Genomic DNA, 24,890 nt, shown 5'->3' with positions numbered 1-24,890 from the left:
TGGCCATATTATTCGTGCGAACGATCAAAGTACTGCTACTCTCTTACTTTCACTCTTATTCACTTTTTTTCTCTCTCTCTCTCTCTCTCTCTCTCTCTCATACACTGTTTACGCATACAGACGCTGTCCGTGAGTCTTTCCATGTTGAATGTTCGTATAGGGCCAATGTTGAGCTCTACATCCCCTTTGTACCTCCGGCCATCACCCGCCACCCCCTATGCACCCTTTTTCTCAGTAGCACATCACAACACTCGGCTACAGTGTGGGCGCTCTCACACGTATCTAAATCTCAGGCAACATAAGTCCAGCAGAAGCAGCATTGGCCCTAGGTGTAAAATATAAAAACGTAACAGGGGTTCCTGGTAATGTTGTAAAGTGAAAATGTGGTTCCAGGTCCGCCCAGGGATTGTAAGGTTGGCGAATGGGGTCCGTGGAGCGCATGCAGTCGCAGCTGTGGTGTTGGCGAGACGCAGCGGACGCGGAAAGTTACCATCAAGCCTCGCAGGGGTGGAACACCCTGTCTACCGTTGAAGGAAACCAAGTGGTGTGGCAGCGTCAGTCCCTGCCCTGAGAACTCAAAGTCCAATGTCGACGCCTACCAGTGGTAAAACTTCCTCGGCGGGATCCTGAAGCCTCCTCGTCGTCTCCTCGACTCTGAAAACAAAACTGATCTGCAATCTGACAGTCTTATACGAGTTTGTATAAATCGAACCGATCTAACCGATACTAATCAAGCAGCCAATCAACTAACCGATAAACCAGACAACCAAAGATTTCAACCTCGATTTTGATGTAGACGAGAGAGCGTTTTTCTTTTTCGGGAGGATTTTTTATGATTGCAACCAAAGATATTTTAATTAATGTGCTGTGCGTGCCAGTCCGAGTCCAAGAAGGACTGTGGCTTTGAGCCATCGAGAAGCGTCAAGAACCGCTGGCTGATTAGTCATTGAAGATCCTTAGAACAGCGCGAGGGAATTGGCTGCCAAGGGAAACCGGAAGTTCGAATCTCACTGAGCGAGGAGCTGAATTTCTCTATCTCTCTATCTCCTTGATGAGGATTTATCGATATCTCGAGGAGATCACTCGAGTTCCTCTTCTCCAATTACCAAAGCTCCGCTTTTCAACCGAGAAAAGGCACGAGTGGACCAGGATGGACGATTCTCAAAAAACCTAGCCCAAACCAATTATCAGCTGGATCCTTCCTTCTCGGTATAATATTTTGATGAAAGGATCACGATGGGAAAGTATCTCGTATTAATCTCATTAAAAATGTTCCTGAGATCAGAATTCTATTAGTCGAATCCTGGCTACCATTCAATCGCCCAGCCAGTCATCCAATTAGCTGTTAGCTCTGACTTTTGACAATCTCTGAGTCTTGAAAAAATAACTCGAAACCAAAACGTTTTCCAAAGATTTTAACTTGGCTGTACAATTTGGCTAGAGGCGGGGCTGATCCATTTAAATCATTTAAAGAAAAGCATGATGCTAGTGTTTGAATAGAAAATAAATAAAGAAGGACAAAATGCAGAATGAAAGATCAAAAAGTTTAATTGCGGGATAGTTTGAGAGTGTAAAATGTCAAAAACTTAAAAAACCTATACGGTCGTCCTGCGAAATTCACTCCGACTGCCACATAGAACCAAACACACTGTGTTTCTTGTAGGGTGGTTGGACGTTTTTACAAAATATCAGGTACGTCTTAGGTGAGTGTATTATATCGTAGGAATAAAACTTAACGATAATAATTAATAACTAACGTTTAACCGTAACTACTTAATTATAGGATTGTATTATTATTGCCCATAAATGACCGGCTTGTGTCCAACGTCAAATTTCAAAAGCAGTAAAATGCTTACTATGAAAATTTCAATTAGCACAAATAAAGTAACAATTAGAAAATCCTAATTTACCTCCGAACAAACAAAAAAGGAATAAATTGAGATGTGAAAACAAAATAATTATCGATCGACGCTTTCAAATCAAAAAAATGTGCCAACTCGGTGCGCCTCTTTGTCGTTCGATTAAAAATTCACTCTGTTGACAGAATCGACTGCTACTGAAATAATTCACTGTATTGCCACCTGCTATTGCTAAGGTGGGTCCAAGCCGTGATTAATCTTAGCAAAAGTAAATTTAACATTTTATAAGCTGGAGACTCTAACGCAAGGATACCATGCGAGATCCGTTCACCAGGTACGAGCAGAGTCCATTAATTAACAAATGAAGAGAAAATAAAAAAAGAAAGAAACAAAAAAGAGTATATACATATATATACCATATATTGTACGCGACGGGACGATGACCTTAGGGAAAGATGATAATGACGATAACACATAATGATGATTCTGTACAAGTCACCGTGCATTCTAGCCTTTAAGATACCTAGCCGATAGGAACTATAGCCAATAAGCAACATGTAGCAATGTATAACACATAAGTTTATATTACATAATAAAATCTACCGAGAAAAAAGACGATTACGAATACCCAATAATACTTCCTGAGAAAATTCTCTAGTCGGATAAACATAAGCGAGTTGAGTAGCGAAGCGTATAACCAGCTTATCAGAATTATAATTTTTTAATCGCATTTTGGTCCAAGGGTTTTTATCGACTCTTAGACACTTAGTAATATTTACCATTAGATCAGCGTGGTTTAAAAGGGAGTTCCTTAAAGAGTCGCCGAGCAAGCTAAGGAATGACCAGAGTACGAAGGGGTGGACCGTCAATGGGAGAGGAGAGAATGCTTATGCATTATGAAGTGTTTCAATGGAGGCTGCCATAAACTTTGACAAGACCAAGTGAAAGAGGTAGAGGAGAAAGAAGAAGGGGGTGACTCGATTCTCGTAAGGGTTGTGTGTCTCCTGGTAATCCCAGAGGCTCGATGGTACTCGGCTGGCCTTAAGAAGTTGCAGGGTATTAATAGCGTCGGGGGGCTGAAGGTGATCGTGGAAGCTGCGCTGGTGCGTATAAGCTTCACGGGGTAGTTTGGATGGGGATGACGGAGCTGGGTAGTTGTTATCACGCAACATTAGCCCGAAATAAAGGACGCGGTTGGTCCCAGGAAGAGGGGGTGTAAGGGTGCGACCTCGCGGTCCTTTCCAAGATAAGCCGGCTAGGGGTCTCAGGGTGTCAGGAGAAGGTTCCAGACTGAAGGTTCTAGTTAGTTGCGGTGCGAGAGTGTGGTCTCGACTCCACGTATGCCATCCCTTGGAGTAGCTGAAGCATCCCCCTGTGCCCTTGGGGACAGGGAGTACGACACATACGCCTAATGATCCCCCAAAGCCAAGCAGAGCCTGATAAGGCCACCGACGCAACCGACGGAGCCGCCGACGACCTCATCCTATTGGGGATGAAATTCAAACCCTCTGATTTTAAGGGACGAGCCTTGTGTGCACATAGGGGTTTATAATACGTATTCACATCAACGTACTTTATTCACCCTCCGTTTCCTTCTCAGTTCTCGTTTCTCTTTGTCTTCACTTTTGTTCACGTTTATTTACCGCTTTTTCTACAAAATATTCACTCCGAACCTCCTGGACTCGTTCCCGTCCTCGTCATCCGTTTTCCTCTGCCTTCTAATTACGATACTGACAGCCACTGCGGCACAGGCTTACAGTTTCAGCTGCTTCTGCTTTTGTACCTGATCGTACTTCTCTTTACGTAGTTAATGAAATTTAACGAATTAATTAATTAAGCGGGAGTCCTGGGGTTGCTATAGCTCCTGGGTAAACTCCAAGGACCTACAGGCGCCCTCTGAGAAACGAGTTTAATTTCGCTGTACCTCAGCCAGAAGATAAGGGTCAGTCCCGGTGGCCGCGTCTTACGAGAAATTCCATGAGTACCTCGAGAGGAGGTCCTGACAGTCTAATAAGAGTGAGACGTAAAACGTTAAACCCAAGAAGCAGCAGCCGCAGCCAACTTAATGGAGATATCGCCACGAGTGGCACATATGCTCGGCTACGGGGAGCCCGGCGGTTCATAAAATTAATAACCCATAAATTCCTTGGAATATTGCCGAGAAAATTACCCCCTCATATATTACCACCTCCGAGAACCAACCCTCCGTTCAGCCCCCTCCACACCAATATCTCAACTCGACCACCGCGACGCCCCAAGCGCCTGAGTGTCTTCCCCGTCGTTCGCGCCTATACAGTCGAACCTCCTGAAATCTCAGCAGTGCACCATACTCCATGCTCGCCAACTCTTCGTCGAAGATCGCCCCGGGCGTGTTCAGGTTATTCATCGTCCCGACAACGCTACATCATTCCAGCGTAACGTTACGGCAGAAACCGTGAACGTGCACCAAGTGCGATTACACTGCGTTTCCATTATTACAGAAACCAACTAAAACGCCCAAGGCTACCGGGCTCGGATTCTGGTCAGCATTACCCTCTGACCAATCCAGAACACTCGTCAGGATTTCATAGCCTTTCATAGTGTTCGCCAGTTTCCCCAAAATTCCATTGAATTTATCAACATTTCGTGACAACCTGTTGTTTAATCACAAGCTATGGTTCTACTACCGGCGGCCATTTGCTATACCCGGAATCGAAGTTTCCACCATTGAATACGTAACAGTATGTGTATGCTTGTGTATATATATTTTGCCATCCGATACGTTCTCACGTATGGTCCTATTCTTCTGGATCGATACTCGCTAATGTACCAAGCGAATACTAGAAGCAGGAGTAACTGGAGCCAATCACTTAGCCCAGGAGTTTGAATCCTGGTCACGGCTAGGTAAATCGTTCGGTTAGATTGTAAAGCACAGATCGTATGAGCACCTACGTGTACATATAGTAGACAGTAGTGCCAACCTGTTCAATTTCCTATACCTTCTGCCACCACTAAAAGTATCCGTACCAGTAGACTTACTAGTACTTTCATAGACGATGAAATTGCGTGAGTAGCAGCAGTCGACCTTCTCACCATGGACGTATCCAGTGAAGATGGTGCTGGGCATCGGGACGCAGGACATCAGAAGAACGATAAATACTAAAAAGGAACAGTCGCCAAGTTTATACAGCGTCCATTGGGAATGCAGCATTATATGATCGTTTACCTTGCTGAAGACCAGGCCAATGGCTGGCCAGATTCTTAATCGACTTCACGATCTCTTTTACTTTCTTTTAGTACAGTTCTGCAGCGGTTGCCAAAGTCCTTTTTCTGAATTACTCTATCCTTGCCACTTCAGAATATCAGTAGGTACTTTGTTTCAGGCTTTACTTTTTGAAGGCGTCACTTCATGTTGGAAAAGTGATCTTACTCCAGGATTCAATATCTCAGCATTCAGTCTCTCAACTACAAAATAAAAATGTAATCCAGAGACAACCTTGGAATAGAAATTGTCCTCTTACCTGTGAGCGACGCTCGATCCTAACTAAAGTCTGTGTTCTCAACGACCAAAGAACAGCAGAACTATATACATGTGACGTGAGGAGGCCAGCTAGGAGGACTTTGTGGTGCTCAGCAGGTGCCAGTGGAGTACCAGTGGCACTACTAGTAACACCAGGGGTGCTTGAACTACTAGAGTGTTAACCATTTGCTGAAGTGTGCCTCTTTCGCTCCTTTGACAATACTCTACGATTTTTCCAACAAGGTTACCAACTAGTAGTCTACCTTACCTTGGCTCTGGCGTCTGGTTTTAAACATTTTGAATTCACCTGGGTAACTGGAGTAGCTACGTGCCAACTCAACTGGACCATCTTAAGTAGGTATCTCCCCATAGACTCGACAAGTAAGTCTTCTCCAGGAACTGTTCAGGGATTCTTTCTAGTAGAAAGACCTCATCAAGAATTTCATCTAGCATCTTCCCCTGAAGAAGCTTCCTCGAAAAAGAACACGAGGATGATCCAGTCTCGTACATCTGGAAACGAGTAGTATAACAAGGGAAGTTCTGGACACAGATTCCTGGACCGATATTTACCAAAGTCTTCGAAGGTTCGCAACCCCAGATTTCAAGGAATGACGTCACGAGGATTACTGATTCCACGTCTCGAAGGCTGATTTTAAGAATTTTACGTCGAGTTCCAAAAATTTTATAAGAGAACCTTCTAGAACATATTGATTGGAACTATTGCTAAAAACCATCAGGAACTATAGAACTACGCAGGATGCGAAGGTAACTCCATGTTCTTTTTGAATTCCAGCACACGAGATGCTGCAATAGAAAATTAGTCACGATCAGAGTATACTATGAGCTTGAACAGCAACATTAATAGAAAGACCATGTCAGAAGGAAGGTAGCAAAGTCGACGTCAGTAGACACAACGTCCATGCAGTCTGACTAAGCTATAGGTACCTCCTGGAATCGCTGAGTATTTTCGCAACAGGAAACTGTGTCTCTACGGAAATACGTGACACTTTAAACCACGGTATAAAAACGTAATAGAAAGTAGTAGAGATGCGCCATGACAGTCGCCCCATGTATTTTTAGTGTCAAGTACTATCATAAATATATCATGTAGCTGCAAACTCACAAGTAGACGGATAGACGTTGGACGTTCTTGCGAAGGTTGGAGAATGAGAAAATTATGACGTCACTGGCATTGCCCCAGCATCGCATTAGGTAAGTTTTGAGAGGCGCGAGGGTAAAAGGGTGAAAACGTAATAATGATGAGGGTGGACAGAGCAAAAGGGTCAAATAATGAAAGCGCGGCACTCGATAGTACGACAAACACATTACCAGTAACGAGAACCCGTTGTCGTTTCATTTTTACAGGGACCCCCCCTTCATCCCCCAGCCACCCCGTTAGCAATCCCTACAGCCAATAACTTATTTTCGCATTTTCCCCGTAGCAAAGTGGCCCTCCCATAAGGGAGCAGCGTTCCAGGCATTGTTCGGAGCAATAGAGAACCAAAGTGTTCGAAGGGGTGCGTGTGTGTTCCAAATTCATCAAGCAGCCCTCGCTTAACAAAAGCCTCCCCTAACTCCTGCCGTCGTACAAATCGTCCGTACTATTAACAAAATCGAAAATGATGAGCCCATACCACCCTCTCCTAAAGCACTGGACCCTCTTTCTTTTCCTCCTCTTTTCCTAAATCCTCTTCCACAATGCGCCACTTCCCTGAACCTGGGAACGTCGTCGAGGTCCTACGTCTCGGCGCCGCTTGCGCCAGCTTCGACGCTACCAACCAGCATCCACCTTACCAGGGGTTGAAACTTGAGCAGGTGTGACCAATGGCCTGACTCGATCATCCCCTGTGTCATCCAGCTCGAAGACAGGTTTTAATGAGTTTCCGTGATTTACAGTAGCAGTCATCCTCCATAGCTGCCATCCTTCCCCATCGCCACCTCAGGCAGCTCTAGGTTTTTGTGCCAGACGACGACCTGGGACGTCGTACTCTATTTTCTTAAGGTTTCTCATTCTCGTCTACAGGGTGCACCTTAGCTTTTAGATTTTCTGACTTTCTCTCCCCCTCGCCCACCTTACTCTTCTGAATTCTATATCTTTTTATGGGGTACTACAGCTTCCTTCCCCAGGCTCGCTCCTTCCCCCTACTCGTCGTCGACTTCTCTTCTTAGTGGTAATTAACGCGAGTCGCAACGCTCGGAAATGGACTCGAGTCACGTATGCGAGGGACGATAGGAATCCCGAAGGTGTGAGAGGGCGGAGGAAGAGGAGGAAGAGGGGGTAGTACGAGGATGAGTGTAGAATGAGAATATGGGAATGGAAGTACGAGAATGGTAATGAAAAAAGGAAATATAAGTGAAGCTGCGAAATTGGCAAGGTCCGTGAGTTCAGGAAAGGAGAACGAATGAGAGAGTCTAAAAACCGTAGTAAAAAAAAAGAAAAAAAAGAAACTAATGATTCATTAATAAATAAAACTTCAAGGATCTCGTATGGTACTGAGATAAATGTATTATCCTTGGTTATTTTGAATTGAAATACAACCAATTCGAATATACGAAATTAGAATGACGTCACTCTTTCGCTCGTACAGACGCACTGTAATCCATATCAATAATAACGGTATCAGGTACTATTATCATGTACCTCCCACGTTGGTAATACATTTTTTTTTCTTTCTATGCTAAAATAACAACCGACGTCCCGCGAGTGTAGCCGCTGTAAAATGGAATATTCGAGTTAAAAAGAGCTTTGCGAAAAACACGTACGCACTAGGGTATAGGGAGGTGCGAGAAGAAGAGCGGGAAGCCATGTGCGCGCGCTTCCCAGTTGGCCAGCAGCATAGCCACCGCACGATATCATATACATATATATATATGTGTATTTATATACACGACGGCATGTACGTATAATGCTCCATAAAGATGCAAATAGGTGATTTCATTTCGGAATGAGAAATATCGAGTATCGCAGGGGCGTGAAAAAAGGGCACGAGTCCGACTAACCAACGCACCCTTCTCCAAATATTCAGGTTATACAGGGGGTGCGTTTCACGGCACTCTGCCTTGATTGATACGCTATCCTCTGACAGGGGATGCCGAAGGGCAGCCAAACCTGCTGGCCCTACCGGGACTAAATTGTTAATTAATACCTCGCTAACTAGAACTTCTCGATGATCCTGATCACCACGTCAGGAGATGTAGCCGTTGACGGTAGGTTTTTATTGGATCCTCATCAAAGTCCTGGATAAAAATAAAATTGAGTTGAAAAAAAAAAGTAAAGCAGGGTAGAAACAGGGTATGCAAAAAAAGTAGATACGCGGGTAATCCACGTATGAAAGGTTCAAATGGATGTTAAGGTCGACAGAATGGGAGGATGTTGGCTTTTCTCCTCTTTCATTGGCAAGAGCAGCCTCGTACTACATAGGTGTACTTGATGTGTGCGCATAAAAGGTTACCTAGCTACACATATAGTCATGGACGTATATTCGTGGGAGCTAAAAGGGAGCTACTTCTCTCTGGTAGTGCACATACCTTAAATATTACTCGTGACCCGGACACTTTCATTTCCTAGATTCCTCGACTCAAGAAATATCATTCCAGGAAATTATAGTCAAAGCGCATGATACATAAATTTCAGTTAGCGATAGCCAAAGTTTTTGAGGAATTAAGGGCGGATGCGAGATCGCTGCCTGGTAGTAGAAGCTGTTGCTACAATTCGATGAGTCAAAGACAGGGAGGATCGGAGCGTGCAGAAGATTCGCTAGGTGTCTGAAGTGAGGTTAGGTCAGCTCGATTGGTTCGGGGTTCAGTCGAGAGGAGCGTTATGAGCATGGGGTTGGAAGTATAGAATATATTTGGATCGGGGCAGCGGATGAGAGTGGTCCTTTGAAGGGGTTGGAAAATGGGTGAAAATTATGATCGAAAGGACCTCGAGGCCTCCGAGCACATTTTCGGCTGTCCTCGGTGTCTTTCGCGGCCGCGTAAGGCTGTATTTAAGTACAGGAAAATTCGTGGTCCTTATTTTATCACGCCCCTGAGAACCCCTAGGAAAGCCCGTACCACCCCTATTGCGGCTCCATTTAAATAAAGGGAACATTTTAGCGAGATTAGGATAACGTAGAGGGTGCCAAGCGGTTCTGTCCTGCAAATTCCCCGAGCACCGACCCTCGCGAGGTTTCCCAACCGCGAAGAAGGGTAGCTTCCACCCTTAGTCACTACTCACTCTCCCTCCAGGGCTTTCACCGGTATGGAGCGCATCCTCGTCCTTTGGATCTTGCGGCGGGCAGTCCTTTTCTTTTCTTCTCCTATCTACTCGTCATTCTCTCGCGTCCCTAACAGAAGGACGGAGCGGACTACGTAACCTGGCTACGTGTTCCTGTAGCTTCGGCAGTCCAGGTTAACGAGGACTTTGGGAAACCTAGTCGCCCGTCGTGCCTCGCGGGAAAATGGGATAGGGGAAACCTGGTTTGGCACCTACGCAATTTCCTTCATGAGCATCGAATTTCCGCAGGATCCCCACACCATCCGTAAACCCAATCCTGAAGCGCCCAGCTGGGGTACTCGGCGACGACGGTATACCCGTTGCCACCCCCACAGAGCAATTTCGTTAGTAAACCGAAGCCAGCCGGCATCCTGGCCTGGTGGAACGACTTCAGATTTCAGATTTCGTGGGAGAATTTCAGTGTCAAATTTCCCCAATGGACTTATTCCTTCTTTATCCTCCCCTTCTTCTTCTTCTTCTTCTTTCTCCTTCTCGGTCTCCTCTTCGCGCAAGGAGACAGAGAACAACGCAGCACACCAGAAAGCAAAGACAAGGCGGGCCTAGTTGCTTCACGTATTAAGCCGACAATCTCTCCCGTAATGAAGAGGAGGAGCACCCCTGGGAACCCCTACGAGGATGAGGATGAGAATGAGAATATCCAGAGAATTGTGGGCTTTCCCTAAAAGCACGTTATTTTCCCTCGTTCCTAATTAAGCGAACGTACGAATTTTTTTCATTGAGGACAACAGAGGAGAATGCGCGGCTTTCCTCCGTTTATAGAGTTGATAAATTCTCGCTCGACGACCCGACGGCTGGGTGGCTTGCTGACTACCGTAATTTTCTAGAGTGTCCTCTCACCGTCCTCCATCTACGGCAACTAGAAGAAGAAGAAGAAGAAGAAGAAGAAACTCTAACGATGCAAGATCGTTTCTCAAAATTGCAACGTGCAGAAATATTTCACGAGATTAACTGGTAGAATGTTCACGGTAGATTATACGGCTGGTGTACGTACCAGATATCGGCAGGGGTTGAATCCACCCTGTGGCAATTTCTAGTAATGCTCCGCAGAAAGGTGAACCACGAAGAAGAGATGGTGATTCGCTCGAGGCATCGACGGAGAAGGTGGGTGCACGTTAAAAAGACGCCATAAATTAGCCGGCGTTTCTGCAATTCGGTAAAGTGGTGCCGTCTGCTAGTCCCTCCTGCACATAGTCCTGCGGTGGGACTAGGTGCGACTGAAGAGGACAGAGACTCCTCACCAAGGAAGCATTGCAGTCAGCTGCAGAATTCTATACCCCAGCTCCCTCGAATGGTCTCAAAAGTTTCAAGCCCCAGTGTGCCATCTAAGTACCGCTACTCCGACGGCAGCGCTAGTACTCCCTGGATCCTTGTACGGTCCTCCTTCAGCAGCTATCCATCCGCTGGTGGCCAGAAGTGGAAACCTGAAGTTCGGAGACGTCACTGATTAACGTTCGTTTCCATACGAGTATTCGAACACATTGATATCTATTGTACTGTGGACAGCCCTATTGGAGAATACACCCACGTTACAGGTACACGTAGACGTAAGTCAGGGTGGTGTTGGATGGAAACCAAAGAACATGTGAACAGGAGGAATACGCGGACCGCAGGGATGAGAATATAGGACCGTCCAGCTCGCAGCAAGAGATATTTCCGGCGAGCCATTGTTTTCCAGGGTGCACAAATGTTTTTGTATTCAGTAGATCGAAGCGGGTTTCATTTTGTCACTGGTTCCCGTTCCCATTCACGGTCAAATTTCATTTAGCTCAATTTCGTGCTACCAAAATTCAATTTCATCGGAAACTCCAAAAGCGCGAACACAAACTTCCTGAACGAGCAGACGGTGGTAATGATGTGGCGTTACCTGACGTATACCTAAAGGCAACGTTTTGTGTACGTTTATATATAAAGCTTTACGTTTCTCATTTGACATTACTGACTGAGAAACATTAGGTAGCTCTAGAGATGGTGTTGTATTGCGCATCCTGAACGTACCATATTTTACTATCTAAGCTATGTACGGCTATGATACTCTGAAGGAGGTTGACAAGCAAAAAATAGAGAGAGAAGGCGAAAATGCAATGGAAGAGGTTCAAAGGTCGCGGGACATAGAAATGTTCCAGATAATAGAAAATATTCAAGGTACAAGGCTGATGAAAAATGGGAAATTCAGTAACGTCGTGGACCAGTGGTTGCCTGGACTTTTCATGATAGCAATGCTTAGCTTGCTGATAGTAAAAGACGACCTCTTCAAAAGACGATCTGCCAATAACAGAACATGAGGTATTCCTGAAGAAAATGAAATTTGTATATGTATGTACATTAGAACTCCAAAGTATTCATGCATATTCTAGGTGTTTGTATTTACCTAGCAGAAAGTTCTCGAATGAGCCTAATTTGGCAGAACATCTTTCATCACGATCACGCTGTTCCTAAGGTAATTCCAGAGGATGAAACCAATTTAAGGGAAGGGTAGCTGGAATGGGTGATGCCAGTTGGTTTTCGATATGGACTGCCATTTCTCTTTCCTTGCAGGGTGAAGACACCTTATAGGAGTTGTAGGAGTTATACGATGGATCTATAGATTGCGAATGTCGTTTCATTGTCTAAGCGGTGGGCGTGATAGATAGTTCAGGGAAAGATACGATGCCCTCGTAAAACCGCGCCCCCACCGTGACGACTACGAGCACCGCGGGATCATAAAAAGAAATATGTGAAAATATACTTCTATCTTGCAGCAGGACGCGAAGCAACGTGGGTTAAGTGCGCATGCGCGCTCGCTAGTCGGCTGTTCGTTCGCCCACGAATTTCTTGAGCAAAGTGTTCAATAAAGGAAACCGTGCAGACGCCTAATGGAACCTTGTGAACGAAATATATGCAGCGAAACTTGAATCGTTTTGCCTTCTAACTGTTTTCTTTCCTCTCTCTCTCTCTCTCTCTTACCTGTTATGCTGATCTTATTATCAGGGGGATTTATGATTCGCCAGGAAGTCTCGCCACGCCGAAATTTCAACGGGATTTCCTTGGGCAGCCTTGTTCTGCGCATTCTATTCCTTTGTCTTGCAGGTTCGAGTGGCTTATTAATCTCGTTGAATTTGTGTTCACGCGATTCCGTGAAATCCAAACAGTCCCACGGATTTTGTTGGTTTTCTTGACAGGAACAGGTGCTGCCAACTAGTGAGTTTTAGAGATATGTCGTTGAGATCCTGGAACTAGAAACCACCTGTAGGAATTGATCGAACGTGTAACAAACAGAGCAAAATGTCAATTTTTGAGTTACTAAAATATATAAAGAATTCTCAACCTAATCTTCTTTGATAATTAATACTTATTAAAATTGTAGAAATTTACTTTTCTAACATAATTCAACTTCACCTCGTGGAATTTGAAAACGAGGCAGAAGCTGTTTTCAGCAGCACGGGATAACCGTTGGCGGAAGATAACCAAACTATAATCTCTTCATCGTAAGTCCAGGAGGTAACACTCTTCGTAGCAACAGTCGGTAACTTGCTATCCGGGAAACTGAAACTTGGTTAAAATGGGCTAAAATTAAAAATCTATACATCACGTCGCCTGGGGAACATGGTTTCGCGTGACGTCATTTCCAGGGACAACATCCCCCGTTCCAGGGTGATATTTCAGCCCTGGTCTACACGGAGTAGTTCGATCCTTTTCATAGTCGCATAGCGATAGTCTTAGCAAGTGGTAGTTTGTAGTGAGGAAGTCCATTCCAGCCATCGTGAAACTGAAACCTAGGAAGACCGATCGTTTCCAGACGTTTCTCGAGGATATTACCAAGGAGCAGAAAGGCCATAACAGAGTGTGAGAAACAACCCCTGCTGACACGCATGGACGCAGCCTGATTTGAACGAGTCGGGAAAAGATGCTAGAGAAACGCAAAAGGCACAGATACGACGTGCATTTGAAGCAGGAAGAATGTGGAGCCGATAGCGACGAGGATCTCATTGCATTAGGTAAGAGGGAATGACAATATCAGCATCCTCTCCCGCAATAAATTTTTCAAAATCCCTATTGCTATTAGTGACAAGATAACAATCACCATTTAATTGCTTCCAATGCCACTGCTTTCGCTCTTGAAATAATTATTCTTATGGTCAGAGCTTACGAGTAGCATGTTCCAAATCCAAAATACAGTAGACCGATTGATAATGAGGATTTTGAAAAACAGTGCATGTCGATAAATTCCCTATAATTAATATACTTGCTTATATCGTGATTAATTAACGATATTATCATGTACCAAAGATGTACGTCGGAAAGCAAGGAACACGGCACGCCTGTAGCTTCGAAATGCCGGATTAGGGTGCCGGAAAGTTGGAGAAAATAGTTAGAGAGTGAACGAGAGAGAGAGAAAGAGAGCGCGCGAATCATAGAGAACAATAGCAAGAAAAATTAGTCAAAAGAAGTAGGAAAAAAAAGAACGTAGAGAGGAAAAAGCTAAGAAACGGACGAGAGAGAATGAGTCACGCTCAGCAGCATGTGCTTGCGAGCGCTATAGTCCTCGCCATGATCGTCGTCTTCGGCATCCACGTCTTCCTCTTTCCCATGTACACGTCCAGCCCACCAGCACGACATACCAAGATCTCCACATACGAGCAGACCCTCTGCCGCACCAATCTAAAGAACGTCAGGGTCCCTGCTGAATGGAGAAACCCATGTCCCAAGTACGGGATCGTTTCTGTCGTACAGGGTGGCAAACTTGGCAATCAGATATGGGAGTACGCATCGGTTTGGGCCACTGCCCGGAGAACAGGTCTCGAACCGTTCATGCCCAGATGCATTCTCAAAACTCTTGAGGAGCATTTTGAGAATTTAAGTATACCACCACTCAGCTACATAGGCCGCTGCACTCTTGACATTGGACAAGTAGTCAACTCGCTTGGCCAATGGAACAGCACCGAGCAGAATATCATAATCCCCAGGTAAGATCATCAGCTGGAAAGTAAAATACTCCTAGATTTTGGTTATGATTGTTAAAGTGATCCTGGGATCTTTTCATGTTGCAGACATGCGGCATATTGGTCTCTCATTTTGGTTTGGCCGGACGACGTACGCAGGGAGTTCACGTTCAAGGCCAATTTGCGCTCATACGCGAATACACTATTGAAAGAAGTCGCTAGAAGGTTTAACCTGACGGAACCGACGTTCGTGAGCATCCACGTGAGGAGGACAGACTACGTCGACTATCTCTGGCAAAAGTTTAAAGTTCATCCGGCACCAGTAAGCTATTATCTGGCAGCCATGGACTATTTCGTCGGCAAGTATAGGAACGTGGTCTTCGTAGTGGCCAGCGACAACATCGTCTGGTGCAGATACAACCTGCGCACCAAGAGACACAGAGTGAGCTTCGTTTCTGACGCCGACGGCAGAGGACCTGGTAAAGACCTGGCCGTTCTCTCCGCCTGTAATCATAGCATTATTGATTACGGCACCTACGGCTCCTTCGGCGCCATCCTGGCAGCTGGCGAGACTGTCGTGTACAACGTGACTGCATATTTCTCTACCTTGATAGCTGAGGTTCTGCCAAACTGGAGGGTCATGAGTTGAAGTCTAAATCAAAACTTATAAAAGAAACGCTGCGAGTTGTCAAAATGAATTCTTAAGAACCAAATGTTCAGGAGTGATGATAACGTCTTACGGAGACACGAGACAGTTTAATCCATATGAAATTTTATACTTTTAACGTTTCCGTCTTGCAATTTTCCGTGTCACTTGTAAATTCTACTTGTCGGCATTCACACAGAGAACCGACCTTTACGTTCTTTATATCCTTTTCTGAGCAAAGACCAAAAATATTAATCATACTTCACTTCTTTTTCGCATCGATGTAGAGGTTCGCAGGACTAGTTCGCCATTCTGTGTCAACCGGAATAGTGGAATCGGACCGCGTCTCTTCGACCGGAAGTTAGTTCGTATTTATTGGTAACGTACCGGAATCAGATAATTCTCCGTGTTTCCCTGTTAACTAAGATGAGTAGTAGATTGTGAAATGAAAGTAGAGCAGCTTCCTATGCAAAAAAAAAGAAAAAACAAAAAAGTTTACACCGGAACGATGGACCACATTTCTCTACGATTATAGAAACAAATACTTATTTTTTCTACTACTACGACTCGTGTGACGAACAAAAAAAAGCATTGCTGAAAATATTGGAACAGTTCTGTCTCGATGGTGGTACTAATATTTAAAGCTCTATTCCACGGCGCACCTGTGATTCTTTATTCGCAATGAGGATAAAGAATCGACAGCGGACAGTATTAATACGTAGCTGACTATTTTTTAAGCTTCTTTTCTTTCAAGCCTTCTTTCTGATGATTCTCATTTTTTGAAATCGTGAAACTAGCTTAGAGCATTCGTATTATAGTGTTTCTACGTAGCTTCGATAATCCGGACAAGGCCAGTATACATATATATGTGTAATAGACATAATTAATTCAGAATAATACGTTGACTATCCTTAAAATGAATAGAATTACACAAAAAACGAAGAAGCAAATACAATATATATACACAACAGAGAGAGACAACACACTTTACATTCATGTATAGGCTCTATCCATTTATGACTCTCACGATGTACAATGATTTCATCTGTGATTCTATTTCTTATTGTGCCAAAGTTCTTAATATAAATATATTATATATATATATATATTATATATTGTGAAATTATATCTATACAAATATATTGTATAATATTTACAAAAAGTGTATTAGACGAGGGATAAAATATTTCTTCGTTGGCAAAGGGCTGTGTCGCGCGTGTGTTAGACCCAAAATTAAAATAGGGAGAAAGTAATTGAGTGACATGGGAAGAAGTATTTTATACGAATTAATCGTAAAGAAAAGAAATTAAATGTTTAAAATTTTATAACCTCGTGACCTGACGTATTCGAATTGTATATTATATTAGAAAGTGTAGTTTAGTCAATGTCTGTATATCTACATCTATATATATATATATATTACTTTATTATGACATCACAAGTTATTCGCCTTTGCAAGTAGCATGTATATTTAACGTTTCTTTGTCTCTCTTGAAATGCAACAGGGATTGCAGTTTGATTTTCGCAGGATTTCGTAGAGGAATATGAAATATAGGTGAGAGGTAATGTTAAATTTATTTTGCTACTTCAATGCGCGAATATCGCTTCTCTATATTGTACATCCTCTGTGATAAATTTTGTCTAATTTTTGGAGAATAACAGCTGTATCCGTTTCTGAAAATTGTTTGTCGTACAAAATAAAAGTATTCTATGTGGATATATTGATTGTTTATTGATATTCGACTGCCATATTGTATTCATATTTGATGTTCGGTGTTATCGATTCGTTGTCACGAGGCCCGCTGGGCCCAAACCTAATTTGGCGTCTGGTATCTTTGCTCTCAGTGGCTGAAAACCAAGTTCAGCTTGTGGAATTCCGTATTCTTGGAGTTTCGATTCGTAAGTCGATAACAGGTCGTCGTGGGCCTTGCAAACTTTTGCTAATTCATATTGCAGATCTTGAATGGCCGTGTTCTTTCGGTTTAACATTTCCTGTTAACGTGATATAAAAAATGTTTAATTACAAGTCTTAGGGGAATTGTATTGTCAAATTTAATCAAACAGTTAATACCTCTAGCTTCTTATTCACGTTCACTATCGCCGCTGGATCTAACTGAGCAGCAGCCAAAACTTCATTAATTTGAGCTTCACGTTGTTCTAGCAAATCTGATAGCTTTTCTAATTTCTTCTCTAGAAGAACGTTCTTCAATCCTGTTTTCTGCTGAAGTTCCAAAATGGCTGATACGAATCTCGAATGAAGCTCATCGCGCTCGCCCTGACACTGTTAACGAAAGAATTTTTGAGAATCAATCATTAAAATTGATTTTGTCATTCTCCACAGCATTGTACCTTTTCAAAACGTAATTCAAGGACTTCATTTTCCCACTTTAAATTCTCTAGTTCCTTGAGCGTCTGAGTAAGTCGTCTCTTAGTATTCTAAAATAAACATAATGATAACAGAGCTAAGAAGAATATCTTAAATTATGAACAAATTTTGTTTTTCTTAATTAAAAAATTGATACCAACAGCCAAGCAGACTTTGTCCTTCTCATAATTGACCAACTGCCGACTATTTTCTGTTACTTGTTCCTGCGCAATTTTCAAGTCCGCCGAGAATTTTTTATTCTCCGAAGATAATTCTCGCACCTGCTTCTTCATTCTTTCCTCATGATTCTTCATAACCTCCATTTGTTCCTACATACAAAATTCAACTAAATTATCTCTGTATATCCAAAGCAAAAGCAGCTTGGTAGCTGCTAGTAGTATATAGTATAAGTCATATAAAAGTTACCTTGAGACTTTTGATCAAAGATAAATTATTAAGTGTGATGTCATTATAATAACTCTTCATCTCAATAAAAGCTTTCTCATGATTTTTCATGAGGTTGGCTATCTGCATATTCTTCCTCTCTTCCACCTCAGTCATTTCCATTTTATGCTTCAGCGTCAAAGATTCATACTGATTAGCCAACTTCTGCTCGTACTTCTGTTCAAGTTCCACTGCCTCAGCTTCAAATTTCTTCATAATTATACTCATCTCCTCGGCACTTTGCTGTAACAGAAGATTAGTAAGAACCACGTGCTATCAGCAGTAATACTAGAAGTCATTAAAAACTCACTAGCTTCAACGCTCGAATTTCATTCATATGAGCTAATTCCTGTTCCTTAAGCATCTTCTTCAAATCCTTCTTGTCCTTAATGAACTCATTTTCCTGCGCCGCATGATCTTCCTGAGCAAGTTTAAGAACTACCATATGCTCAGCTTTCGTTTCCGAAAGATTCGTCTGATGCTCGTACATGAGATGCTTGACTTTCTGCTTGTAAAGTTTCAATTCCGCATCGTGTTTCTCTGAGAGTTCCTCCTTCTCGCGTTCCTTATTTCTGTAATAACAGTAGCTCTGCAATTAGTGAGTGATGTTAGTTGATCAAATCTCAATTATATTAATTATCAAAAGTTACTTAGGCCGTTAATCAAACTACCTCACGGTAGCCCGAGCTTCGTCGAGCTGATGTCTTGTAATTTCCCAAAAAGTTCTCAACTTGTCCCTTTCCAATTGAAAGAAATTTCTCTCCTCTCTTTCTCTCTCCATTTCCTCAAGAATTTTATGAGAGTAAAGTTCCAACTGTTCACGATTCATTTTTGAAGTATCGACCCCGTCGACCGAATCCATCGTTTTGCCTTTTGCTTTTTTAGGTCCCTGATCAACATAAAATCTCATTAAATTCTATATCCCTACGTCATATCAATGAGACTTACCATAATTCCCGTTGACTTCGTTCTTGCTCTTTAGGAATGCTTTAAAATATAATATTCAACTTTTTTTTAAGGTTTAAATCAGCGCTGCGCGAGAGAGTGCAGCCTCGGAACCGGGTTCACAAAAGTTCAGAAGTTCAAGTGGTAGAGAAACTAGACTGCGTTCATTACGCTCAGCCCTCAAGTACTGTTTGAGAATCAGAGTTGCTAGGCAACTCGTATGCCTGGTAGCAACCGTATAACGATCACCAACTCGTTAAAGCATTATACCAACGTACAACTGTACTTTTCTGACAGAGGTCGGGGTGGAGAATTCAAATGAGAACACATGATACATAGTGCTTGCGATATGCAACGTGTATTCAAAAAAAAAACCATCCGATTACCAGATATTTGCCTAGAATATAAAATGTACTAGATACTGTTCGTGATAAGCAGATGCAATGATTCTTTTGGCAGAACACTATAAATATGTGCTATTACCAAATTAGAAACGTCGAATGTGCTTATCACGGAATGTAGCAACATTATAATTATTATTCCTACAATCAATCAGAATGAACTGGAGGAACGTAAAACACAATTTTATAGCCGGATCGTAGGGCCTCCTTTTTATAACTTATCTGAAGAAACGTCAAACTATGAAATTTGTTATACTGCATACGTGCTGCTGGATCTGCACCGCTTTGAACATGGTGTGTTCGTAAATTTATACAAGTAACCTAATGTCATGTTACGGAATATTGCGTATAATTCTTACAGTAGATAACAATATTTATCACCCAACCGATTAGATAACACTTTGCAAACTATCTTACAGATAATCCGATATAATTTATATCTGTTAAAAGGTTATCGTTGATTCGATCGATGATAATCGCATTGATAATAGACGATGGAATTTTTACTTTCTTCTCTTGCAGATACAATGAAAATACTAAAAAATATGGCCTTGTTTTTTTTAATAGAAAAAAGGGAGACTGAGGTAAGTATTAAATATTTATAAAAGGAGCGACGAACCCCTGGTTCTATCATAATGCTTACGACGACTTCCAACAAATATGGATTAAGTATGTACAAGTGGTATAAATTCTTCACCCCTCCCCTTTGCCATCCCTTCGCTTTAAAATTACCATGCTCCGAATATAGCCATTACATCGTAAGACGCATGCATTGTGTACACGCAAATATGTATATGTATAAATATATAATAAATTTAAAACTTAAAACGAGGTAAAACTAGGCTAGCCGATATACGCAATGAATACTCGGGCGAGTCGGACCCATCTGGGTATTTGGTCCATCGACTTTTTTTTTGTGTGAATTTTTCAAGATTTGTGCCCTTTTGTCAAGGAGCACGTGCGACAAGAGCAAAACACTTGTGATCCTTCATGAATATTGGTCACTGTCAATCACAACTGTATTTGCATCTTCACAGGGATCGATCCCGCACGTTGATCGCACGCGATCCTTAAAAATTAATTACACTCAAAAACCAAGTAAACAATAAAATTAAGCTACCCTTCGCAATTAAATAACATTATCTAACTTGATGATCGCAACATCATCATCACGATGTGGAATCATTTCCTCCACTGGAATGGTACTTTATTGCGCAATATTGACTAACCATCCCCTTAGCTGGTCTGGCCATTGTACTGCAACAAACATCCCACTGCTCCAAAATATCCCTGTAAAAAAAAAAAACAACCGTCACTTATACCATCCTACATCGCAAGATTGATATTTCATTAATTGTTTAAAATAGCACAAACATACCTCATGTTCCAAGAAGAGAGCCTTGAGGGTGCCCCTTGACCAGTAATCCATAGCATAAGCCAATAATTTCATGGATATGGGATTGACCCTCAGGAAATTACCAACGAACACTACCTGAAAAAATGATTGCAAAAATATCGCATAACAATCCTGATGAAAGAGGGATAGAAGTATATTATTAATCGATTAAGTGGCACCAACCTTCTCGATTTTTTCATTAACTGCACACATACGCGCTATCGAACCGATGTTATTTGTAATGGTGACCAGAGTCGCCCGCGCCAAGTCTTCCTTGGTCACTGCGTTACGTCGATCCTTCGAGTTCATCTGCCCGAAACTGTACACATGGAGAAAACTTAACATAGAGGTGACTGTTAGACAAGCATACGATTACGAAGGCCATCTACAAGAAGAGCATTAAGTTGAGGATAAAGTTGTGGGCCATTCTTGGAAGGGAAGTTTAAGTTTACAAGAAGATATTACAAGAGTTTGCTGGACAGAATTTTAGATTGTGACATAAGTTCTACTGCATAGAAGGACTTGAAAGAGAAAATTATAGGTGCTATTAATAAAGAAATCCACAACCGTAAAAATTAATTGCACTACCAATCCAATGCTCAGGACTGGTTGATTGTAGGAGGAATTTAAATTACCTGCTAGCTACGAGATCTCCGGGAAGACCAAACGGACCGTAATCGCCTCCATAAATATCTTTCACCAATTTATCTACTCGTGTGTTGTCACCACCAGTTGCCAATTCAATAGCTTCTTCAAAGCTGTTGCAACCGGTCAATAGGCAACATAATCCCAAAAAGGTTCCACCTCCTAAACTATAAAGAGAGGGTTCAGTTTTAAGATTTGATTGTTGACTTAGTTTAAGAACTGCACTGTCAAATATTTAATTACCTCGTCCCCGATATTCTCTTATAGTTATCAGGACCATAAACTGCCAGTATACTAACACCAGATCCTATATTTACAAGCTAAACAAATGAAAAGAATTGACTTTTTAACAACAAATAAGTAACAGAGATTAAAAGTTTTTTTTCTAAAAATTGATCTCATACCAAAAATGGATATGGGTCCGAAAAGTCATAAGGTACTTTCTGACACCTGGATTCCTCCGTAGGGTAAGACCAGTAATAACACTCGTGTGGATTTGTTGTTTCAATATACAACATCCCTCTTATCAAACTAACCAACTCATCGAATTTCGCTAAATTCATGTTGACTTCCTAGACAAAATAAAAAAATTTATTCAATTTACCGCCGCACACATCAACCTGCAAGTATTTACTGTTTCATCCTTATAATCGTGGACCTTACCCTTTTAAAATTTTCCTCAAATTTGAAAGCACCACCTCCCGTGGCGCAGACTGTCGTCACGAGGTTGGCCATACCCTTAGATTTAGCTAGTGCCAAAAAGTTGCCCATCTCGCTCGTTGGAAATCTTATAAAGTGTAGTGTCCCACGTCTTCCTCTTATGCAAACGTTATTCATCTATAATTTGTCATATAGTTTAATAATCATTAAAAAATACATAACACTTTCTCTCTCTTCCTCTTTCTACATATAGACACTTACCTGCAGGTGTGTATCTCGATGACCGGTTTTTCCATAAGCTGAATTCTTGGTTAAGTATCGGCGTATGTTCTTCAAAGTTTCGACCTCTGTATCCGCTTCGTCTCTGGTTATGTCTTTTGGTTCGAAATAAACTAATTTTGACAGAGTCCCACCAATATCCATTCCAAACCAGGGCATGGCTAGAAGTATTAATAGAAAGGTTCATCGTTTCTTGCACTGGCAGCTGCATTTCATGAAAATGATTTCCAAATTATGTTTATCTTAGTACTGGCAGTTTAGCGTTAATAATAGCAATATCACGCATTTTGTAGAAGTCGACTATATCTAATCTCCGTCAAGAACAGCGTGATAGCAGAGATTCATGGATATCTTAATTAAAAAATTTAACGATTTATAATTCTAGTACAAGAGCTTGCATAAGTATTGGGATATTAGGTAAAAAAAAAGATGGATTAGATAATTCAAAAATAACTCAAGCTCCTTGCATAAATTATTCAACTATCTACTGAGTATACATTTGCTGAATATTCGTGAATGTCAATTTTATTTTTTAATTTTACGCCATGAAATAATACTGAAAAATACTCAGGCGTTACAATATTATATACCATACTCATTTCGCTTCCCGCTACGTCTTACGCAGGTACTTGCGTAAGCAAAGTTATTTACGCATGGAAATTATTCCACATATACTTGTGACTTCTTTCATACGAGTCACTCTGCAATTTAGTAAAAAGCTTGAAAATAATTTATTTACGTGATCAAAAGTGATTAACGTTAGATGATAGGGGCCAGAGATCTAATATCAATTCATCATACACTACAGGAAAATAATGCAAATTAAATAATAGAATGAACCTTGCTTCAGGTAGATATTCCAATACAGTAGATTGACCATTGAAAATGGTCATCAAAATGAACGGTATAGGTATTGTAATGGAAAAAAGAAAAAAAAGGTGGCTAATCTAAGCACACATACAATTCACAGACTCACAGGGTGGTGAGTGGTTTTCGATTTGCGGGGCCGTAGCCGCTGTGCTCGAATATCCATTGGACGCCATGAGTCTTGCGTGTAGACAATCCTTACAACTGTGTGGACTCATAGTTGAAGCTTAAGCGAATCGTCAAGCACCCACGTGAAATGCCAGAACTTTTCTTTGCTGGAAGAACAATTAAGACATGTACTCTTTATAGAAATGAACAGGAATTAAGACTTATCTTCAAGTATACTAGTTGTGAGAATTTTTTCAGTTAGCTTGTAGTATGGAATGTTTATCTTTGAATACTAAAAAAAGTCAAAGGTCGGTTTTGAATTATGTATGGCATGAGAAGGTAATGTAAAGTAACATTAACATATATGAAGTTGAAAATGAACATTCAAATTCCTATGATACTCCGATGTACTATCCTAATGAAGAAACAAAAGTCAAAGATGCAGAAAAGCACTATACAGTTATCTGTTATTTTTAATGGTACTTTAAAAAGGATTAATGACTTACTAATACTGCCTAATAAATGCCAAATACTAAGCTTGTTATTCACTTTCTCAATACGTTCTTGATATCAGAGCAATAATGTTGGAGCATTTTACTTGCAGTTACACAGCTAACGACTGACTGAAGAATGACATTCTCAAGTGATAGAGAACTTTGACCAAGTTATCACAATTTAAAAAAAAGTGTACCAACTGATCTGTCTGGAGCGTGACACCCAAGTGCTACCTCCGTGACTATCCAAAAGAGTTTATTCATCCCCACTATTTTTCTTTGGTAACTCCGGAAGACTTCCCCTCTGTGACTTTAACTTTACTACAGATATAAGAGCATCAGTGCATGATAATGATGTACAACAAATTATCACTGATAAAATTATACATTGATAAAACAACATCTTTTGGAAATAACCATGCACAACAACAAAGGTTAAAACATGATTTTTTCATGACTAAATCAAAGAATATAATTCTACCAGACAGTAGTAGGTTATAAGAATAATAAAAGTTATAAATAAATAAATGTACTGGAACTTGCTACAAATATTGTGCCATGAACGTAATGATGAATGACGTAAATATTTTCCTGAAATACCAAAGCAACATTTGTATATGAAAATTATCCGTCAGAAACAATCATTAACTGGTTGGAAACATAACGGTACCTAAACTGTAGAGCCAAACCGGTGGATTCCTTTGCTGCATTAATGAAAGAAGGTCAACCTTCCTCTTACCTGGACACATCATGTTGGAATAATGTAGTACGATCCGTGCAATCGCGAATCATGAGAAATCAAATGGACCTTCCTGTTCAGGGCCGCCCTCAAGGACAACGATTATCTATCAGCACCGTTCTGTTCCGAGTCGCTCATTATCTATCAGGCCATCCTTTCATTTTATAGACACACGCGCAAGTTACTCGAGCGGGGAGCCTAGCATAACCATTGGACGCGGCTGGTCATCCGATGTGTCCAATTCGTTGAAAGTTCAGTCAGTTCCCAAACAATATAGATATACTATTCTTTTCAAACTACGAGCACAACACGAACCGTAGACTTTGATCTCTCACAACGATATTA

At 41.6% G+C, this 24,890-nt stretch overlaps 4 protein-coding genes across 10 annotated transcripts in view; 2 read left to right on the top strand and 2 right to left on the bottom strand.

Annotated features, from left to right (window-relative positions):
- The window catches only part of LOC107270457, a 71,234-nt gene extending 68,760 nt beyond the window's left edge, over nucleotides 1-2,474 (top strand). Inside the window, exon 7 of the mRNA XM_015745494.2 lies at nucleotides 394-2,474. Within this exon, the coding sequence (XP_015600980.1) occupies nucleotides 394-608 (215 nt within the window). The 3' untranslated portion in view covers nucleotides 609-2,474. The remainder of the gene's footprint in view (nucleotides 1-393) is intronic.
- A 10,766-nt stretch (nucleotides 2,475-13,240) lies between these two features.
- On the top strand, nucleotides 13,241-16,919 carry LOC107270440 (galactoside 2-alpha-L-fucosyltransferase 3). Its single transcript, XM_015745469.2, has 3 exons — nucleotides 13,241-13,611; nucleotides 13,904-14,580; nucleotides 14,665-16,919. Exons 2-3 carry the CDS (start codon nucleotides 14,117-14,119, stop codon nucleotides 15,203-15,205), a joined length of 1,005 nt encoding a protein of 334 aa, XP_015600955.1. The 5' UTR covers nucleotides 13,241-13,611; nucleotides 13,904-14,116; the 3' UTR covers nucleotides 15,206-16,919.
- On the bottom strand, nucleotides 16,914-19,315 carry LOC107270437 (dynein regulatory complex subunit 4). 2 transcript variants are annotated; one of them, XM_015745462.1, is made up of 8 exons: nucleotides 18,960-19,315; nucleotides 18,683-18,900; nucleotides 18,322-18,583; nucleotides 17,994-18,254; nucleotides 17,729-17,896; nucleotides 17,552-17,638; nucleotides 17,274-17,483; nucleotides 16,914-17,194 (listed from the first exon to the last, which is right to left on the bottom strand). In XM_015745462.1, the coding sequence occupies exons 1-8, from the start codon at nucleotides 18,960-18,962 to the stop codon at nucleotides 16,979-16,981; spliced, it is 1,425 nt and encodes a 474-aa protein (XP_015600948.1). In that variant the 5' UTR covers nucleotides 18,963-19,315; the 3' UTR covers nucleotides 16,914-16,978. The 2 variants fall into 2 exon arrangements, with proteins under 2 accessions (XP_015600948.1, XP_015600947.1); XM_015745461.2 differs by having other exon boundaries at nucleotides 18,683-19,144.
- Nucleotides 19,299-24,702, bottom strand: LOC107270439 (pantothenate kinase 3). Of its 6 annotated transcripts, none has more exons than XM_015745466.2 (10): nucleotides 24,546-24,702; nucleotides 23,299-23,479; nucleotides 22,320-22,498; nucleotides 22,062-22,235; nucleotides 21,803-21,970; nucleotides 21,642-21,718; nucleotides 21,389-21,565; nucleotides 20,937-21,090; nucleotides 20,736-20,849; nucleotides 19,299-20,647 (listed from the first exon to the last, which is right to left on the bottom strand). In XM_015745466.2, exons 2-10 carry the CDS (start codon nucleotides 23,420-23,422, stop codon nucleotides 20,594-20,596), a joined length of 1,221 nt encoding a protein of 406 aa, XP_015600952.1. In that variant the 5' UTR covers nucleotides 23,423-23,479; nucleotides 24,546-24,702; the 3' UTR covers nucleotides 19,299-20,593. The 6 variants fall into 6 exon arrangements, with proteins under 6 accessions (XP_015600952.1, XP_015600954.1, XP_015600953.1 ...); XM_015745468.2 differs by having other exon boundaries at nucleotides 20,304-20,647; nucleotides 20,937-21,072; XM_015745467.2 differs by having other exon boundaries at nucleotides 20,304-20,647; nucleotides 23,314-23,479.
- Between the last annotated feature and the right edge of the window lie 188 nt (nucleotides 24,703-24,890).

The sequence above is a fragment of the Cephus cinctus genome, unplaced genomic scaffold (genome assembly GCF_000341935.2).
Source record: "Cephus cinctus unplaced genomic scaffold, Ccin1 Ccin1_scaffold0767, whole genome shotgun sequence".
Classification (NCBI taxonomy): domain Eukaryota; kingdom Metazoa; phylum Arthropoda; class Insecta; order Hymenoptera; family Cephidae; genus Cephus; species Cephus cinctus.
This window is presented reverse-complemented; position numbering and strand designations above follow the sequence as displayed.

Bases quoted from the DNA above. Each gene is read 5' to 3' on its own strand.
- LOC107270440 (XM_015745469.2), top strand. From the start codon at position 14,117: ATGAGTCACGCTCAGCAGCATGTGCTTGCGAGCGCTATAGTCCTCGCC. The intron at 14,581-14,664 runs GTAAGATCATCA...TTCATGTTGCAG, and splicing joins CAGAATATCATAATCCCCAG to ACATGCGGCATATTGGTCTC.
- LOC107270437 (XM_015745461.2), bottom strand. From the start codon at position 18,921: ATGAGATTTTATGTTGATCAGGGACCTAAAAAAGCAAAAGGCAAAACG. The intron at 18,584-18,682 runs GTAGTTTGATTA...CTGTTATTACAG, and splicing joins GAAGCTCGGGCTACCGTGAG to AAATAAGGAACGCGAGAAGG. The intron at 18,255-18,321 runs GTGAGTTTTTAA...CTTCTGTTACAG, and splicing joins AAATTCGAGCGTTGAAGCTA to CAAAGTGCCGAGGAGATGAG.
- LOC107270439 (XM_015745466.2), bottom strand. From the start codon at position 23,422: ATGAGTCCACACAGTTGTAAGGATTGTCTACACGCAAGACTCATGGCG. The intron at 21,971-22,061 runs GTAAGGTCCACG...TATTTTGTCTAG, and splicing joins TTGAGGAAAATTTTAAAAGG to GAAGTCAACATGAATTTAGC. The intron at 21,719-21,802 runs GTATGAGATCAA...TCATTTGTTTAG, and splicing joins CGGACCCATATCCATTTTTG to CTTGTAAATATAGGATCTGG.